We start from the raw sequence: 19,828 nt of genomic DNA, 5'->3' as shown, positions 1-19,828 counted from the left end.
AATGAAGCCAACACGCTGGGGAATCTCCATTGTTCTCTCAGTCCCTCTACTTTTGAGGTTCAAGCTAAGAGTTTCATTTTTATTATTATTTAATGTTGCCAAATAGGCACCAACCACACACGCAAGAGGGAAGTGTTAGGGGGATTAGGGCAGCCCCCCTCCTCCAATAAACCATACACCTCCTTCAAAACAGCTGGATGAGGACTGAACAGCCTCAATAGACATGGAATGCCAACAACCTGTTGCGGACAAAATGGAAAATGTGGAGTGGGCAATGGAATGGAGTCACTGAAATCCTGAACAGCACCATTCCATGCTGCAACAATTAGTTGCCAGTTCCACTGGATTTCTCCCCCTTTCAATTTCCGGATTTTGTTCAGAGCACTTTACAGGCAGCTTTCAGCTCTTTCACATCTCCCTTCGCTCTTTGTTACTCATGCATCTGCAAACATTGACAAAACACTGCCCAAACTAAAAACCAGGGTGCTTGGGTGTCTGGTTGCATCAAGATTCTTTTTGGTCTGTGATGCTTATATCAATGTGCAGGAGTGGACGTGCACTTCAGCAAAACACTGAAGGGACACAGGAAGCTGCCTATGCAATGGCACAATTCAATAGCAATTGGATGGCCACAGGACATAGGACTCTGCCCTTATACTGAGTTCAGACCATTGGTCCATCTAACTCAGTACACTAACTTGCACCGGTCAGTCAGGGAGTCTCTTCCAGCCCTACCTGGAGGTACTGGGAATTGAACCTGGAGCCTCCTGCATGCAAAGCAGATACTCTACCATTGAGATGTGGTGCTTGAAAAACTTATTCAAGACAATTGTACATATATTGTGCATGTGTTTTGTCAGTGGGCACAACTGTATCTCTCTCTCGCTGGATCATCACCTTGTGCTGAGTGGGCTTGCATGTTCCTATGACCCTTGTGAGCGAAGCTCTCGGGAGTCTCGTACTCCCAGCAGGGTCACCCAAGGTGGTAAAGTCAATGGAGAGGAGCTAGACAAAGCATGATACAAAAAGTCATCAACAGCAGAACAGGTGGAAGATAACAAGCAGTATGTTACAACAGCTGTGAAGGTGGATGAAGGCTGCAGCAGATAAGAATCTACCGGTCATCGTGATTACTCATGCCATCGGAATAGAGCCTTACTGAAAAGACTGTGTGTTGGTCAGTGTGACGAAAGGGAGAAATGCGTTAAGAGGAAGACATGCTTGGCAAATCCTCACCATGATCAACTCCCACACTGAAACCTATGCTCCCACTGTGGAAGGACGTGTGGATCCAGAATTGGCTTCTACAGTCACTTACGGACTCACTTTTAAAACTGTGCTTATGGAAGACAATCTTACTCGGCTACGAGTGATTGCCAAAGAAGAAGAAGAAAAGTGCATCTGTAATGTCTAGATGCAGACTGCCCGTGCTCCAATTCCAGAATTAATTCTCAACATTCACCTAGCACTCAGGAATCATGGGGTGCAGGGCAAATCAAATAAGAGAATAATGGGCTGGAATCAGAGACATCCTTGCATCCTGACTGCGTTACCTGATGCTGAGGACTTGCTCTGCTTCCATCCCAGAGGGCAGAAGCAACTTGTGCTGACTCATTTGTGTAAGAGAATCTCTTCTCCAGCTGAGTTCAGAGAAAAACATCCACAGAAACAAATCTGGCAGATTCTATGAAAAATAGTCTTAGGTAATGCATGAAAAGCCAGTTGCACTTTGAATTCTTTTATAATAAATTAGCTGAATCATAGTTACTATGGACCAAATTTTCTCAATCCGTTCAGATACAGTCAGAGATATGTTCCCCCCCACAATTTTTTTAGATATTATAATATTAACAGCAGTTTATAAGGTTTATGGAAAAATTGGTATTTTAGGCAGTGATTTGGAACAAGTTCAATGATAATATGCAACCTTATGCTGTTTTAAACCTGCTGTAACAGTATTTGTTTATGCTCTTTACCTTTACTTTATTTTTGTTTACTAATAACAAAATTTATTTTGAAAAGAAAAGCCAGATGCAGTTTCTAGGGATCAAAGCCAGCTAATGACCAGTCTACTGGATTTGAACAGCTTTAGCAGTTAAAAGAAGTAATCACTGAATTTAGCAAGTTGACCAATCCAGTTGTTCAATAATAATGACAGCAATGCAGTTTCAACGACAACAGAGCCAGTTTTTACTAATGGAAATGGGATAAAAAAATCTATCTAACAATCAAAAAACCCTCCTGTAGACTCCAACCCTGTATCTGATGTTTACGGATGGTGGTATTTTGCCAGTAGGCGTGTTCACATGTTACATGCAATGAGTGTATAATCAGCATACTGAGTGTATATTCTGTGTACATGTCTATTCAATGGTGAAGCTGTACAAACTGACAAGTGTACACTTTCATCCAAACCCTGGCACATGTGCTGAGACAGCTTCCACCTGTGTTGAGTGTAATGACTTGATGCACATCCATAGTGTGAGCATATTTGGAATACATTGCACTGTTCTGACTGCCACCTCCACCCCCTGCAAAAGGAAGTTGTAGATCTGGAAAAAGTGCAGAAAAGGGCCACTATGAGAATAGGAAGCTGGATTAAACCAGACCATGGCCTGATCCAGAAGGACGTTTCATAGGTTCATGGGAGCACCTGCCTCCCCACCAGATCTGGCAGAAGTGCATGAATCAGTGTTCAGGTGAGGAATAAGAATGTACAAAGGCCTTGTTTCCTGTTTTGACTTGTATTAGTTGCATGGAGCACTGTCTGCATGCTGCTGCAGTTTGTCTTCTGTCAAAAAATACTTTATTCATCTCACTGTCCAATGTGGGTGAAATTACATAAATTGCATAATTAATTTTGTAAATTACCTTGCTATTTTGTGTTATTCTACCCTATCCATTCCAACACAAAGGAAACACAATGCAAATGGGAAAGAAACTTAATCAATTAAGTATTATTTCTGGACTGAGAGCAGCAGCAACAAGAGCAAATACCAATTGTATTCGCTGGATTGATTTCTGTTCTGGGCACGTGATGAATTAGCTACAATAGGCAATTCCTGTTCCCATTTCCATTTCTATCAGAATTCTTGAACAACCCTGCACTGGAAGTCAGGGCTGTGCCTGCCACTCAGATGTTTCCACAGAGAGCTGTCTTTGTCACTTCTTATCCTTTTGAATAAACATTGTTAGGATGGTGCAGCAAAATCCCCAGGAGTAGCTGAGATCCTTGTGGATAAAAATCTTGAGCAGGGAATGAGGAGTTCTTTTCAGCCTGAGGGCTGCACTTGCTCATCGGCATCCTTCCAGGGGTGGGGTTGCATGCTAGTGGTGGGAGGGGCCAGAAGCAGAAGTGGGCGGGGCAAAAGTGTGACTCTTACCTCTACATGGTAAAAGTCTGAGCTTCCCACCCTCATTCCAGACCAGCGAGAGGCATAATCAGAGTTGAAGGAAACATTCCACTCAGGCAAAAGCACCAAAGGAGGACACAAAGCACAGCCATTGAGGGATGTTGCATGGGGATGAAGGTTGTAAACTGGAAAGGCGTGTGACCTCAGAGGAGTTCTGAAGCTCAGTTGTAAAGGTCTGAAGGTATTTGATTCATTGGCTTGAGAGCCCTCATCCCCGTCTTGAGGAATAATTGCAGCAGGGAAAGAACTGTCTAAGTTTCTTCATTGGTATCTAGGACTACTTGGGCAGCAAGAGTCTGGATCCAATAGTCAATACGGTGATTCAGATCCTGAGGAAAACCTACCCCAAGACGCCACTTCCTTCAGCTACTCTCAGCAGCTCCTATTCCTTTCCCATCCCTGGGGCAACTGGACCTTCACATCCAAAGTCTGAAGGTACTGTAAATTACTTCAATGTGTTAAGTGGGAAGGGGAAAGGAATGAATCAAGACTGAATGAATGGGGGACTGCTCCACCAACCTCTGTTCGTTCCCACTGGCCTGCTTTTTTTAAACCTACAACCAGCCCAGGGGGTGCCACTGCCTGTCAGTTTCCTCCCCAACAGTCTGAGTGTTGCCCTTGTAGAACTTAGCAGGAAGGAGGATGGGGACAAAACTAGAATGGGTTGGTTCTGCATGTCATTGGCTCTGGCTCCACCTACTGCTGGGCTCCTTGCTCTCTGCTCCATCAGTCCCAAGGGGCCCCAGCTGCCACTGAACTGAAGTTATCATCATATGTGCTAGGGTTGAGTAACAGTGGAAAAGGAGGAGATGCTGGCTGAAAAAGAGAGAAGGAGTGAGCTAAAGCAAAATCTGCCGGATGTTCTGTTGTGCAAGCCTTACTAAAATGAGGAGGAGCTTCGTTTTGGGGAATTGCTGTCATTTAGTGGTAGAGCATCTCCAGGTAGGGTTAGGGAAAACTCCTTCCTAAAAGTCTTGGAAACCTACTGCCAGTCAGTGTAGTCAGTACTGAGCTAGATGGACCAATGGTCCATACAAATAAGCTTCCTGTGACCCCTGCTGCCCTCCAGATGTTGTTGGACTCCAGTTACAATCAGCCCCAGCCAGCAAGGCCAATGGTCAGAGGTGATAGGAGCTGAGGTCCAGGAACATCTAAGAATATAAGGAGAGCATGGTGGATCAGGCCAGTGGACCATCTAGTCAAGCATCCTGTTCTCACAGTGGTTGGCCAGCTGCATCAGTGGGAAACCCTCCAGGAAGACTCAAGCACAGGAGCATTCTTCCTTCCTATGGTTTCTAGCAACCAGTTTTCAGAAGCATTACTGCTTCCAACTACGGAGGCGGAACATAAACCATCGTAGCTAGTCACCATTGATGGACATATCATCCATGAATTAATCTAATCCTCTTTTAAAGCTAGCTATCTGGAGGGCTACAGGTTCCCCTCTCCTGCTTAAAAGGGTCATTTAAAAAAAGATAACTCCTACATGTTAGGAAACAGCTGAGGCATTCATGTGCTGTGAAATTCTCCCTGTTTATCCTTGGATGTGAAAGAGCTCAACCTCTTGGGTAGTTTGGTCAACCGTGGGACTCTTAGTCTTGTCAATGACTCATACTCTCTTTTATCTTCTTGCAGATGATTGTGAATATGATGTTGAAGAAGAAATCGAGAAGGACATAGAGAATGAGGATGTGGAGAATAAGGAGGAAGTATGTATTCTTTTGGACACTGTTTAAGGCCAACCATCCATGCATCAAATAATAAACAACAAAAAAGGCCAGGACTCCTACATCTTTAACAGGTGCAGCCAGTGTTGTGGTTGGAATGTTCAACTAGGACATGGAAGACCAGAGTTCAAATTCCCACCCAGCCACAAATAAAGCTCACCAGATGACTTTGGGCCAGCTCCTATCCATCCCTGCCTAACCCATATACAAGGTTGTTGTGAAGGTGGGGAACACCAAGTACACTGCCTTGAAACCCACCTCCCTATTGACAAAAATGGAGAGGTCCGTGTGTGTGTGTGTGTGTGTGTGTGTGTGTGTGTGTGAGAGAGAGAGAGAGAGAGAGAATTGTTTAGGGAGTCCAAGCAATCCTTCAACCAAGAATTAACCATTCCTGACATGAGGCACCACCATGGAGATGGGTGGAGTGGGAGGGAGGGAGAGAATGTCCTGGGATAATGGGAGCTAAAGGCCAACATAATTCGGAGAGCCACAGGTTCCCTAACCCTGGTACCAGTAGATGGTGCCTTTCACAATTACCTTTCTGGCTCTTATTCTGCAGGATGATGACTTAGAGACCGATGTTGAGAAGCTCATGTCAAAACCAGATCTTGACCGGCCTGAATCAGAACTCAAACAATATGAAGCCATGTGTCCAGAACTTTGCTGCAACTTTCTGGTGAGATGAAGGGGTTTACAATCTTTGAATAAATCTGAGAGGCTGCTGTATAGAAGAGGCCATGTCAGTGGCTTTTATTTTTTTTCCCCATCTTGTAAAGGAGTTGGAATCAGAATCTGAAGATGAGCTAAACTCTGAGGATGTTCCTGGGATCCTGACGGGCTCCTGCCTCCACGTCATTCCAAACGCTGCTCCCTCAAAGCACCAGCCCGAATGCAGAGAAAAGGACCAAATCACTGAAGATGGAAAACTGCCCCCAAAGGCTTCTGGAGTTCCAGTACAGAGCTGGGTGAAAAAAGAGAGTCCGTATCAAGAACTTGAGAAAGTAGCTTGTGATGAGTCAAAGCCTTTGGAAGGTTTCTTCAGAGATGGTGACATCCCAGACAAAGGCTGTGCAACCACTCTGCACACTCTTCCCAAGGACATATTGAGGAACAGAACAACTTCTCAGCCTCAGCATATGAACTCCTGCAGGCCCAGTTGCCAAAAGACAGTGGAGGCTTCTGAGGTTGTGAGAAAGCTTTTGGAGAGACATCCGGGGAATATCCCTTTTCACAACCCCCGCTTCTACATGGCAAGGGCTGCCTCCACACAGTCCATTCCAGACTACAGAGTGTTGGCATTCCCAGATTTCTGGGGTCACCAACCATGTCCTTATAGCCAGTCTGTTCAGCAGAGGAGATATGGCGTCCAAAAGTAAGTCTCCCCCTTTCTGTTATAAAGATAGGGCAGTACAAAGACATGCACACAGACAAGCACAGTGTCATGTGTGATAAGATGGAGCAATGTCAAGCATCACTCCTTCTAACAGCCAACTTGGGGAATGAGTGCCAACAGTTACATGGTCAAAATGTGACCATGGAGAAGCAAGAGGCTCCTATCAGCGTGCCTTGGGGTTCCTTAAGCATTGGTGGCTGGTGCCCATTGATGCTGATGGGGCAGAATGCAGGGAACTCAATCATTAGGTGGAGCCAGAGCCAATGATTGGCTGAGCCAGAGCCAATGATAGGTACAGCCAACTTCCTCTAGTTTTGCCCCTATCCTCTATCCTGCTGAGTTCTTCAAGGGCAATGTTGAGATTAAGGAAAAGGAAGCTGGACTGGCTGTAAGTAAGAAGGCAGGGAGGTGATGGCTGGCCAAGGGCAGGCTAAGCTTGGTGGGGCAGTGTCCTAATGGACCAGCCTCCACTGACCTCAATATTAGCTGAAGAGCAACAACAAAACCTGTTTAGAAAACCATACTATAAGGGGCCACCTGTCTCTCCAATTACAACTGAGCATGCTCCGTAGCCCGATAATGCTGAGTGTCTGTTGAAGGGATGAGGAGGAATGGAAATCTGGGGTGGAGAAGAAATGTAATGGAGTTTCCTGGAAGAGGACATGGCTGGCTGGCTGGCTGGCTGAAGTCCTGAACTGGATCACTTACATGTTTTAGTAATAATAATAATAATAATAATAATAATAATAATAATAATAATAATTTATTATTATTTGTACCCTGCCCATCTGGCTGGGTTTCCCCAGCCACTCTGGGCGGCTTCCATAAAAACCAAAAATACACTAAAATATCACAGATTAAAAACTTCCCTGACAACTTAAGATGTCTTCTGAATGTCAGGTAGTTATTTATCGCTTTGACATCTGATGGGAGGGTGTTCCACAGGGCAGGCACCACTACCGAGAAGGCCCTCTGCCTGGTTCCCTGTAGTGGAAGTTCTGCTTGTTTTAAAGAATTGAGGGTGGAAGCTGCAGCAAGACAATGATACTTTTAAAAATGGGGAGAGATTTCTTTCTGTGTGCATAATTTCCTCAGCGGTTTAGGCCTTGTTCTTCTCATCACAGGGCCAAAATATTTGATGACATCCGTCGTGTCATCCAGCCAGCTGATATAATCAATCGAGTTGTCTTTGACTTGGATAGCTCCAGGTAAGTTTCTGTCTTCTAGATCAGGGTGATGTCATTGGGAACTAGAGCAAGGGCAAGCAACTAAGTATTGCATTTATTCAAATTTCCAGACTCTTTTCTACTAATGCTTTTAGGCATAAGACATCCAATGTAGAATGAAATGTCTAATGGAAGTCAGATGGAATGTGAAAGGAGGTCAGGACTGACATTCATTCCCCCACAAACTATGACCCCCACATGCTGAAAAAGCAGCCCAATGAAAAGAATTTGAGAAGTTAGCAGATACACAAATGTCTGTACTATAATCAGACGTGAGCTTTGGCATATCTCCATGGGAATGAGCTTCACAGTGATGTAGCTGCTCTCCAAAATGAAACTTCTGAAATGTATATCTTGCCTTTCAGTACTAATCAGTATTCCCGAAGCAGCTTGCAACAGCAAAATACAAATACAGCCCCTATGTAAAACAATAGATCACAGGGTAGAAAGGACTAACAGCCAGTACAAAAAGTTAAAGCCGCTTAAAAGGGATAAAAAGTATTTGTTTGCTATTGCAAAGTGGGCGCCAGGCAGGCTTCCCAGGGGAGCAGGATTCATCAGTAGGTAAAACCACTGGTTACAAGGGGAAGAGCCATAGCTCAGTGGTAGAACAATTTCCAGGCTTCCCTGTAAAGAGGAATTTACAGTTAATTCCCTGGGAACTGTATAGTTGAGAGAAGAATAGGGGTCTCCTGACAACTCTCAGCACCTTTAACAAACTACAGCTCCCATAATTCATTGGGGGAAAGCCATGACTATTTAAAGTGGCATCATTGTGTTTTAAATGTACGGTGTGCAGGTGGCCCAAAAGATGTGTAGGAGTGAAAACAGGCCATAACTTTATTGATTACAGCAGTGATGGCCAAACTTGGCCCTCCAGCTGTTTTTGGACTACAACTCCCATCACCCCTAGCTAACAGGACCAGTGGTCAGGGATGATGGGAATTGTAGTCCCCAAAACAGCTGGAGGGCCAGGTTTGGCCATCACTGGATTACAGCAAGATAAGTGGGGTTCGCATGGCACTGTGGCACAGATTAGTTTTCCATTTCGAACTTCGATGTCCTGTTTGAAAAATACTTGCTGAGGTATGTCCATGAGAGTTGACCAATGGAGAGAGCCTAATGTGGTGCAGGCCATGTGACTGGGGCCCGCTGACAACCTGAGGTGAGTGATGTTAGGCACGACCTCACCCAAGCAATGGCTGGGAGCTCGTGTGCCACCTCAGGTTGTTTGCGTATCCTGCCAATACCATTTCCACCCAAGTTGTGACAGAGAAAAAGACCAGTGTCTGACAAAGTCATCTTATCACTGAAAGAGGGGTAAAATACAGCCCAGAGCCAAGTGCAAAATTTCTCTCCAGGGGGCAGCTGCCATTGATATGAATATGCCCTGTTTGAGACTGTGAAGATAGTTAAAGTAGTCAAATAGTCTTATTTGGTACAGGCCAGCTTCTTGTGAAGTTTGGAGAGTGATCAGTGCTGAAACTTCCCAGACAATCATGTACTTGCTTTACAGTGGTTTTGTGGAGCCTCTCCTCCTTCCATCAGTGTTGAAACAGAATCAAGAGGATGGAAAGCTAATCTACCTACAGGGGATCCAAACAATGATCAGCTAGCTGCATTTCTGTTGCTCCCAGCTGCCCTCCTTTAATTTCCCTAATAGGGAACTGGAGTAGCAGCTGCTGCTCCTCAGCCATCAAGCCTTTCCATAATCCTGTTGAAAATCTTGTTTCAGCTCTTTGAGCTCGGATGCTCCAGAATGCCTGAAGTTCTTCTCCAAATTTGAATCTGGAAACCTACGCAAGGCTATCCAAATACGAGAGTAAGTAGCTGAAATAACCCCACAAGCAAGAATGGGGATAGCAGTATGTGCTTGCAATGCTTCTGCATGGGGAAGGGCTGTAGCTCAATGGTATAGCATCTGCTTTGCATGCAGAAGGTCCCATGTTCAATTCTCAGCATCTCCAGGTAGAGCTGGAAGGTAGGAGGTATGGTAGGAGGACCAAGCTTGCTGGCTGGTGCTACCACCACCATCTGAGGAAGGGCCGTAGCTCAGTAGTAGAGCACCTGCATTATGAATGGAAGGTCCCAAATTCATCTCCAGGTAGGACTGGGAGAGTCCCTTGTTTGAAATCCAGGACAGCCATTGCAACTTACTATAGATAACGCTGAAGCTGCAACTGTTAAGTACAGTGGTACCTTGGTTTAAGAACAACTTAGTTTATGAACAACTTGGAATAAGAACGCTGTAAACCCGGAAGTAGGTGTTTTGGTTTATGAACTTTGCCTTTGAATAAGAACATGTTTCACTTCCTGTTGAGTGTGTTCCATTTGTAATTTGAGTCACCTGCTGCTATGGGAAGTTTAAGAATGCTTTGGTTTAAGAACGGACTTCCAGAAAGGATTAAGTTCCTAAACCAAGGTACCACTGTACTATGAAACTGATAGGAGTTTGCCACATAGGTGCTACTATAACATAGGGATATGCAACACAGTATCTCCAGCAGCACAGCTGGATGCCTTCACCTGCCCTAGCTGCAACAAAACATGTCTCCTCTCTATTGGTCTCTACAGCCACAGCAGGCACTGTAACTCTCCAGTGGTTTGACTTTACCCCCAATGGTGCCATTTCCCATTGTCTCCTGAGACCGATGGATGCCAGCAGCAGCAGCAGCAGCAGCAGCAGCAGCAGCAGCAGCAGCAGCAACAACAACAACAACAAGCCCTTTATATGTTGTTCTAATACTCACTAGCCCCGGCTAACTTGGACAATTGGAAGGGATGATATGAGTGGTAGTTTAGAAAAAACTGACAGTCACCACATTGGCTACCTACGTCCCAATGGAGGTTGGTCCATTTGAGTGCATGGGGCACTGCCCCACCAATCTGAATCTGCCCTGAACCTGACTGTACTTGCCTGCCTTCTTACAACCAGCTCAGGAGGTCCTACTGGTTGCCAGCTTAAGAACGTAAGGAGAGGTTGCTGGGTCAGGTGCATTGATTCCAGCATCCCGTTCCAGATGCCTGTAGAAACCCCAAAGCAGCACCCAAGCACAAGAGCACTCTCCGCTACTGTGGTTTCTAGCAAATGGTATTTGGAAGCCCACTGCCTCTGACTGTGGATGCAGAACATAGCCATCATGGCTGGTAGCCACCAATAGCCTTATCCTCCATGAATTCGTGCAATTCTCTTTTTAAAGCCAGTCTTATCCTCCAGGATTCCCCCTTCTTATTCTCAGCGTTGCCCTTGTAGCGAGGAAGATTGGAACAGAACTACAATTAGGACTCTTCCACATTTCCATTTGCTTTGTGACTTCTAGGCCCAGGTCAGGGAGGTTTTTTCTTTTGTCACACCGCTTTTCCTGGGAAAATCTGCTGTATACTGCTGAATCAGAGCAAATGCCAACTGGGTTTTCTGTGAATTGACGTTCATTCTGATTCAGTGGTAAACAGCAGGTTTTCCCAGGGCAAGCTGTGGGACAAAACAAAACAAAATGTCTCAGACCTGTGCCTAGAAGTCATAGACCGAATGGAAGAAATGGCAGGACAACGGGGAATAAATGTTGATGAACCCTTACTTGGTGCCACCTAGTGTTGGCCTCCCTACCTTTGATTGCACCAATCCAAATTGGGACCATCCACTACTGCCCTGAGAAATGTGAAAGAAATATAGTATGAAGAACATCCATAATATAATCCTCTGTTTCACATGCAATATGCAGACTGGCACCCATGCCTGTTGCTAAGGAGTTGGGGTGGGGGGAGGCCATATGTTTTATTTTCACTTGTTGAAAATTAAGTTATTAGCTTGGGTGAACACTGATCACATAACTCTACATTCCATGTGGCAAACTGACATTACAAATAAAGATTATTTTTTTAAAAAAGTAAGTTGTGCTTAAAGGAACAGACATTACCAAAAAAAGAAAAGAGAGAGAGACACATTACTCATGTATGCATGCATATTATTCATCTGTAAAATTAACTTTAAAGCATATGAAAGGAAATGAACAAGACCTATTATGTTTACATCAATTAAGCCGCCATCAACAAACAATATTTTGAGAAGACAGGGAAAATGAAAATGTACACCGGCTAACTGGCACGCTGCTGCTGCTATGTGTGTTCACCAGAATTGGCAGCACAGGAGAAAATATAGGAGTAGAAAAGCAAAATATTCTTGCAGGCAGCCGAATCTCCAAATGATGAGAAAGATGCCTGAGCTTATCCAGAGTTTAGTTTCCTTGCAATGAAGATCAGTGAAGACTATGGTGTCTTCAGGACATAAGGTTTTATGTACAACCTGAGCATAGGACAGAGGCGCTGACAGCATTAGCACTTCACAGATCTTGCCTCCCCATTAGGTTCCCAAAGAAATCCACAAGTCATAGCTTGGGGTCCAGCAAAGAGCAAGGCACTCAGAGTCCCACCCTCCCAAGCAAGGTGTGGAGCAGATCTTCCAGGATTCCAAGCCAAGGTTGTCCCTTCCTTTACTGCAGTTCAATTTCAGTGGCTCACCTTGATACATTGCATACCTCAAGTATTGACTTGGCTGGGTTTGCTTGTGAACACTTAATGTGTTCTGCTTCTTAGAGCCCCATAATGCTGAATGCATCACTTGGCTGTTTGGTTCTTAATGCTGCGCTTTTTGTGGCTTGTGATCCAGGTTTGAGTACGACTTGATCCTCAACCCTGATGTCAACAGCTGCCAGCATCACCAGTGGTTCTACTTTGAGGTCAGTGCCATGAAGTCAGCTACACCCTATCGCTTCAACATCATCAACTGTGAGAAGCCTAACAGCCAGTTTAATTTTGGTAAGAGTGCTTGTGACAATGGAGGGAAAGTACATCCATGTACACCAGGGGTGGGGAAACTTATATATTTGGCCCTCGGAACTCTCCCCATGTCACCCTCTTTTTCCAGGTACAGTGATGCATGACTGAAGCTGAAACCCTAAACTGTGGTTAATCTTAACTACTGTCCATTGAAACAAGCCAACTTCAAAACCCATGGTTTGAATTTGGCTTGTTTCAAACAAGCCATAGTTGAGATTAATGTCAGAATCTATTCCAAGAGGAGCACAGAGACCTGAAGCTTAGTGCAGCTTGTTCCTACCAAGGGTTTGATATGACTTAAATTTGCATTCATGGCTCCACCCACTCTTGGCTCTGGCCACGCCCACCACTGGCATGTGGTTCTTGGAGAGTTGTAAAGGAATGCAGCCTCCAGGCTGAAAAAGGTTCTCCAGTCCTGATGTACAAGGCCAACTCTTGATCTGAGAAAAGGCAGTGGGTTTCTCTCACAAGTGCCCAAACTATGTAAACCTTGATGTCTTCAAAAGTGCTTGATTCTCTCTTCCTTACTTACCCTCTTGCATACCAAATTATTTTCACACCTCTCACCAGTTCCATACCAGTTTTTGCTCCATTTGACTTTCACTTCTTGGCCACATGATTTGTTTTTCAAATGAGCTGCCCAGCTCCTTTTTGGGTGACTGGCCATTGCCTTGAAATCAGCCAAGGTGGACAATGTCACAGCCTATCAAAAGAATGATCTCTCACTCTCTTCTCTCACCAGCAAAGCACTGGGGAAGAAAGTGAGAACATAAATCTGCTAATGTGGAGATTTGCAACTAAACAACTATTTGTAACGGAAGATGAAAGATGCAGGCAGATGAGTTATGGAGGATGTTATTTGACTAGTGTAGGAATAATTGGTTATTTATCATTTATGAATTGTCCTCTTTACGCTTGGTGCTTTGCAAAGAAACATCAGCAAAACAGATAAATCCCTGCCCAGAGGAGGCTACAATTGAGATATCAATAGCGATGGGGAAGCATCAAAAGGAGGGCTGCATAACTTCTTGTTAGCTTCTACTTGGCCTAGAGCAGGCACAGGCCAACTCGGCCCTCCAGATGTTTTGGGACTACAATTCCCATCATCCCTAGCTAACAGGACCAGTGGTCAGGGATGATGGGAGTTGTAGTCCCCAAACATCTGGAGGGCCGAGTTGGCCTATGCCTGGCCTAGAGTAAGAGGATCATGTGGCATGGTTTTGGCTTATGGGTTTTGTAGGTCCTTTCAGGAATTACCACTCTAGAATCCATCAATAGCAGCATTTCTAATGCTGGGTAATGGTGGAGGAGAGGGAGAGATTGAGGCTTGGGGGGAACCCTTGCTTTTGTCTCTCATCACAGTTCCCGCCACTCTTGCTTTTGAAAATAGGTAACAAGGAAGGGAAAAGTGGGAGTGTATGTTGGCAGTGAGGGGGTGATTACTTAAGGTAAGGGGTGTGGAACCCTCTTCAGCCTGAGGATTGCATTATTTCATGGGGAACTTCAATGTGACCTACAGCAATGAGTATGCCTCTTGTCTTCGTACAATAGGCTACATTCCACCCATGGGAAAAGTCAGTTTCTACCAGTGCTTTTTTCAGGGGGTACTGAAGGGTAGTACCAGCACCTCTTTTTTGTTGTTAAAAAGTGTGACACTTACTGTAGCAACTTCATGGCACCTACTTTTCTAGGAAAAAAGCATAGTTTCTACACATGCTCTTCTCCATGCCTCACGCTATACCCCAGTTGAACATGTAGATGGAGCAACTTAATGCACAACTGTGTAATCACAGCAGGGTCCAAACACATGTTTGGGAATTGGGCTCCTGGTCAAGTGGACAGAGCCCTCCATGCTTGAACAGGATTCAAGCATCGATGTACATGTATAAACGCTGTTTACCTTCCCGCTGGAGTGGTACCTATTTATCTACTTGTATTTTGGCGTGCTTTCGAAATGCTAGGTTGGCAGGAGCAGGGACCGAACAACGGGAGCTCACCCCGTCGCTCCCATTAAACATTAAACATTGCTCCCATAAAACAGCTACCCCAGATCAAATGCCATGGGCAGGTTGAATTTAGCACTAAACCATACTTTAGTGTGACACGAACAAGCCCTTAGGCTTGGGCACTCCTTTCTGCCCTTTCATCCTCCATCACAGCCACAAGGATATCAGGGGCATCCACCTTCATGTTCAGCTAACCAGGACTGGTTAAATGGGCTTTGTTTTCATTATGGCTTGTCCTAACAGGCCAGGATAAAACCATGGTTTCTTATCCTAAATTGTTTGGATAAACCATGGTCAATGCTAACTGCATTTCCCAGTTCAGGCAAAGCAACAAATGAAACTGGATACTTCTGATCCCTTCCTTGTGCCTCTGCCAGAGGAGGAACAGGAAGCTAGATCTTCCTGTTTTAGTGTTCAATCTGCAAAGGGCTTTTTGATGGTAGGAGCTCATGGATGTGTAGCAACAAGCCACAAAGCTTTAGTGATGCATTGAGATACAGTGGTACCTCGGGTTAAGTACTTAATTCATTCTGGAGGTCCATTCTTAACCTGAAACTGTTCTTAACCTGAAGCACCACTTTAGCTAATGGGGCCTCCTGCTGCCGCCGTGCCACTGGAGCACAATTTCTGTTCTCATCCTGAAGCAAAGTTCTTAACCCGAAGTACTATTTCTGGGTTAGCGGAGTCTGTAACCTGAAGTGTATGTAACCTGAAGCGTATGTAACCGGAGGTACCACTGTATGTGTGTGTGTTTATGTGTGTGGGTCAGTCCTTTTGGTCAACAGCATCTGCTGCAATCAGCCTCTTAACGTCATCAGTGATATTTATATGATGCCCACCACCAATCCTGCATGGAGCTAATTTGAGCTTCTCTTACAAAAAGAGAACCTGACACACCGAATCTGCCACATTTCTGTGTGTTTTGAAGACTCTATTTGAAAAAAATGTATTATTGTTATTTATTTATAAAATTATTTATATCTTGCCTTCTGGCCCTTAAAGGGGCCTCCTGCGGGCAGTGTGCCACACCTCCAGGACAAGCACCAACCACGCTCACACCTGCTCTTCGCCCCCCGGTGCCAGAGCATGAAGCTCTGCCAACTGCTTACAGTCTTTGTTTTCAAAAAGGGTAGACAAGATGAGCGGAAGTTGGAGGCGACGGTGAAGGCAAAATACACAGTAAAGCTTAATGCTGAAAAGGTTATTCACTCCTAGTCCATCCTCCTGCGTACAGAAAGACTGGGTCTGCAAGGAAATAAGAGTAGCTTTCATGTTTCTGGTGTACAGATCTGTATGCTTGACTGCTTCACCTCTCCCTCTTTTCTTAATCATCAAAAGAACTCTCACTTGTAATATTTTGTCAGTAGAGCTGGACTATACAGTATATCGGTTTGAAACTCCTTTTTAAAAAAATCTACTTGAGATTTTTTTTTTTAAATGTTCTTGGAAACTTGAGTGATAAGGGGCATTCTGGTATTGCAGTGCCCATTGTTTTATAGAGCTTATCTACATTATAGAACTATATTGGTGTGTGTATATATATATATATATGTAGAATTTTTTCACAAGTGACAAGGTACAAGGACACAGGACTTGTAACAGCAAAAGGTACAATGGGGAAATTATCACAAAGTACACCAATATCCTTAAGCTGTATCAGTCCTTTGAATATAACTCCACCACATTCATATCTGGCTTGATGGAGGTTGCATCAAGTGTCCATCTTTGTTGACATATCAGATAAAGGGCCTCTGTATTATGTCAAATTGATCTTTTTGGGCAATGCAAGTAACCACTCAATTGTGATAGACCAATTGCTCTGATAACACTATGCCCCATATTCTGTCTTGCATAGTGGACTCCAGTCATCTTCCAATGACATGAACTTTCCATTCCTGCTGCAGTAAACAGCAAGGCTACTAATTCTCAGTGAATTATTTGAAAGCCATCAGAAGTTTGACTCATTAATAAATGATTCTCATGCTGGATCAGGAGGAAAGATATGTGTCAGGGAACTGCCATCGGAGCCAGAGGAGGAGGGAGGGCTCCGGAGGGATGCCGGAGAGCGTCCCAGTAGGGAGAGAGGCAGGCCATCTGCTGGGGAAGGAAATCAGCGTAGCACCAGTGGAGAAGGGGAGCAGATGGGGGAATCGGCGAGGTGGCTCCATGACTCCTCGCCGGAGACCAGCGGGGAGAGCACAGGTCCTCCGCTGCCCACACCCTCCCTGCACAGAAGACTTCCGTGCAGGGAGAGTAGGCGGAGACTTGGCGTCAAAGAACTTCTTTGCTGGAAGAAGTTCAAGAAACGCCCACTGACGGATTCTGCCAGCGATTGAGACAGCCACGGATGGGTAGCTGTCCGGACCAAAAGGGTTCACCCAGGTAACCCAGCCAGGTGTGGCGACGACTTACGCACGAGCAACCCCTAGAACCATTACATTATGTAACTGATTTTTTTTCTGCAATACATCACAAAATGACATTCCCACCAAAGATGGAAGAAATCTCCATTCCTCCTACAGCCTCACCAACAATCCTGTGAGATGCTTGGGTTGACTCTGTTAAGTTTTACAGGGATCCAGTGTAACCTATGGACAATCTTAAATGGGGCCTGTATTTTAGCTGACATAGATTTGAATGGTTTTTTGCCCCTTATATCATTCTAAGCTTCATCTGTTAATTCTTTCCCTAGATCTGTTTCCCACACACTTTTAGGACTAAAAAAAGCTACCTGTCCATTCAGTAAAAAGAGCTTTGTAAATATAATGTATCATACCTTTGGAACCTGATCTACCCTGTAAAATTAAATTTTCAAGTCAAAGGACATCCGTCTTTCCTAATTCTTAGTTGGTGGCATGCAAATGATCTTACTTGCAATACTAGAAACCAGGCTGGGTGAATGTCATCTAATATTTGGAGCAGTTCTGTCTCTGAAAGGGGCTTACCATTCTTAAAAAGGTCACATACTCTATAAACTCCTTTTGATTCCCAGGATGCAATTGGCAATATTTATCCACACACCTAAAGTCTGCATGTTCCAAAATGAGCATTAAGGGGGAATTATATGGTGTTAAGTTTTTAGCCCAACACCTGCAAACCTGAATCGTAGCCTTAAAAATGGGTTAACAACAGTCAAAACTCTTGAACGGGCATAGGCAAACTTGGCCCTCCAGATGTTTTGGGACTACAACTCCCATCATCCCTAGCTAACAGGACCAGTGGTCAGGGATGATGGAAGTTGTAGTCCCCAAACATCTGGAGGGCCAAGTTTGCCTATGCCTGCTCTTGAACTTTGAAATGCCATCAGCCAAGATGAATCCATAGACAGTTCAGTACCTTTCCAAGGGATTGAGAAATCCACACAGATTATGCATAAAAGCTGTCAGTGCTTTTCTTCTTTAAAAAAGGGTACTGGTACTCACCATGAAGTTGTTATAGTAAGTGCCACACTTTTAACCAGTACTCTTCTTCTAGAAAAAACAGTTCAGGTACTGCGTACCCTTGAATACCCCCAGAAAAAAGCACTGTTTCAAATGACAAAAAAGGAGGGAAACTCAGTTCTCTTCTCAGCTTATGCTGACAAATCACTTTATTGCTAATTCTGTTCCAATTGCGTATACTACTAAAGACTTCCAAAAGCTCTTGCCATTTTTTAAATTGTTTCATTGATAGTCCTGTGAGAAGTCCTTGGAATAAGAATAGGAATTGTTGTTGTTGTTGTTGTTGTTGTTGCTGCTGCTGCTGCTGCTGTTATTATTACAGTATTATTATTATAATATATTTTTCCTGTATTGTCCTTCATCCAAGGATCATAGGGTGGTCTACAATATAAAAACACAAAAATACATACCCTACATGCCAGAAATTTCCCCATAGGAATAAATAGAAATTGTCAACTCATTATGTGAATGTTTTCCTAATAAACAATTTCCTGAGAACGCATTGTGTTTGGAGAGCGAGACCTGCATGTACAAACATCTGATTCTGGCTATGTTTTTTCCACTATTTCCCCTCCCTTGCAGGCCTTACTGTCATTAAGTGCCATGTTGAGATCATTGTCGGAATCTGACAGGGCTGATTCATTTGGCTGACTTTCAGACACGTCCTGCATTTCCGCCAATTTTGCTGCTTTCCACAATGGTCTTGATGTTATACCCCTCAAATTTATAATATTATTTCTTCAAAAATGTTTTTCTATGCCGTTTGATTAGTTTTGATTCCAGGCAGAGATGCAGAGTTAGGCCTCCATGTTGCTCAATGACAAGGCACGCCCCCCCCCCATTTAAAAAATGTTTAATTCCCATGGTCTCCTCCAAAGAATTCCAGGAATTGTAATGCTGAGAGCACTGAGAATTCTCTCCTAGAGATCTCAGCCTTGCCCACCCCCACTGAGTGACTGTTAAATGAGATTTGTGTCTGTAGTTTGGATACGTTCCATCTATTGCCCTGGAGAAATGTTTGCTATGTTCTCCAGATCTGTCACCTGATGATCTTGATTAAAAGGCATTATCTTAAAAGCAAAGAAGTTAAGGACTTCTTGACATGTATTTGGTTTAATGAAAACTAAGCAGAGAATTGGCAGTGGCTAAACCACTGAGCCTTTGGGGCTTGCTGATCAGAAGGTTGGCAGTTCGAATCCCCGTGACGGGGTGAGCTCCCATTGCTCGGTCCCAGCTCCTGCCAACCTTGCAGTTTGAAAGCACGCCCAAAAGTGCAAGTAGATAAATAGGTACCACTCTGGCAGGAAGGTATATGGCGTTTCCGTGCGCTGCTCTGGTTTCAGTGTTCTATTGCGCCAGAAGCGGCTTAGTCATGCTGGCCATATGACCCAGAAAAACTGACTGCGGATTAATGCCGGCTCCCTTGGCTTGTAAAGCGAGATGAGCGCCGCAACCCCAGAGTCATCTGCGACTGGACTTAACCGTCAGGGGTCCTTTACCTTTACTTTTTTGTTGTGGGATGAGTGCGGGGTGGGGTGGGAAGTATGGTGAAGACAGACTAAATATATAACGGGAATTCACAACACATGCCCCTCATCCATGAGACAATTCCAACTTCCTCCTGCCTTCATGGTTGAAATGACAGTATCAGATCTTAGAACTGTAGAGTTGGAAGGGATCATAATGGTCATCTAGTCCATTGCTGCCATCCATTTTGCCCCTTGCTCAAAGTTTCAGTTGGAAAGTCTGCTTTAAAAGAGCCACATTTTTTAAAACCCACTGCATGA

General features: G+C 44.4%; 1 protein-coding gene across 4 annotated transcripts in view; it reads left to right on the top strand.

Annotated features, from left to right (window-relative positions):
* Positions 1–19,828, top strand: part of AGBL1 (AGBL carboxypeptidase 1) — a 411,962-nt gene that overhangs the window by 77,724 nt on the left and 314,410 nt on the right. For all 4 annotated transcript variants that reach the window (XM_081838750.1, XM_081838751.1, XM_081838753.1 and 1 more), the window contains 7 exons: positions 3,689–3,848; positions 5,049–5,122; positions 5,700–5,816; positions 5,917–6,512; positions 7,658–7,741; positions 9,495–9,581; positions 12,426–12,574. In XM_081838750.1, the coding sequence (XP_081694876.1) occupies positions 3,689–3,848; positions 5,049–5,122; positions 5,700–5,816; positions 5,917–6,512; positions 7,658–7,741; positions 9,495–9,581; positions 12,426–12,574 (1,267 nt within the window). The remainder of the gene's footprint in view (positions 1–3,688; positions 3,849–5,048; positions 5,123–5,699; positions 5,817–5,916; positions 6,513–7,657; positions 7,742–9,494; positions 9,582–12,425; positions 12,575–19,828) is intronic.

This window comes from Podarcis erhardii, assembly GCF_964252035.2.
Source record: "Podarcis erhardii genome assembly, chromosome: 14".
NCBI classification, from domain to species: Eukaryota; Metazoa; Chordata; class Lepidosauria; order Squamata; family Lacertidae; genus Podarcis; species Podarcis erhardii.
The sequence above is the reverse complement of the archived record's forward strand: the minus strand, read 5'-3'. Positions and strand labels throughout refer to the sequence as shown.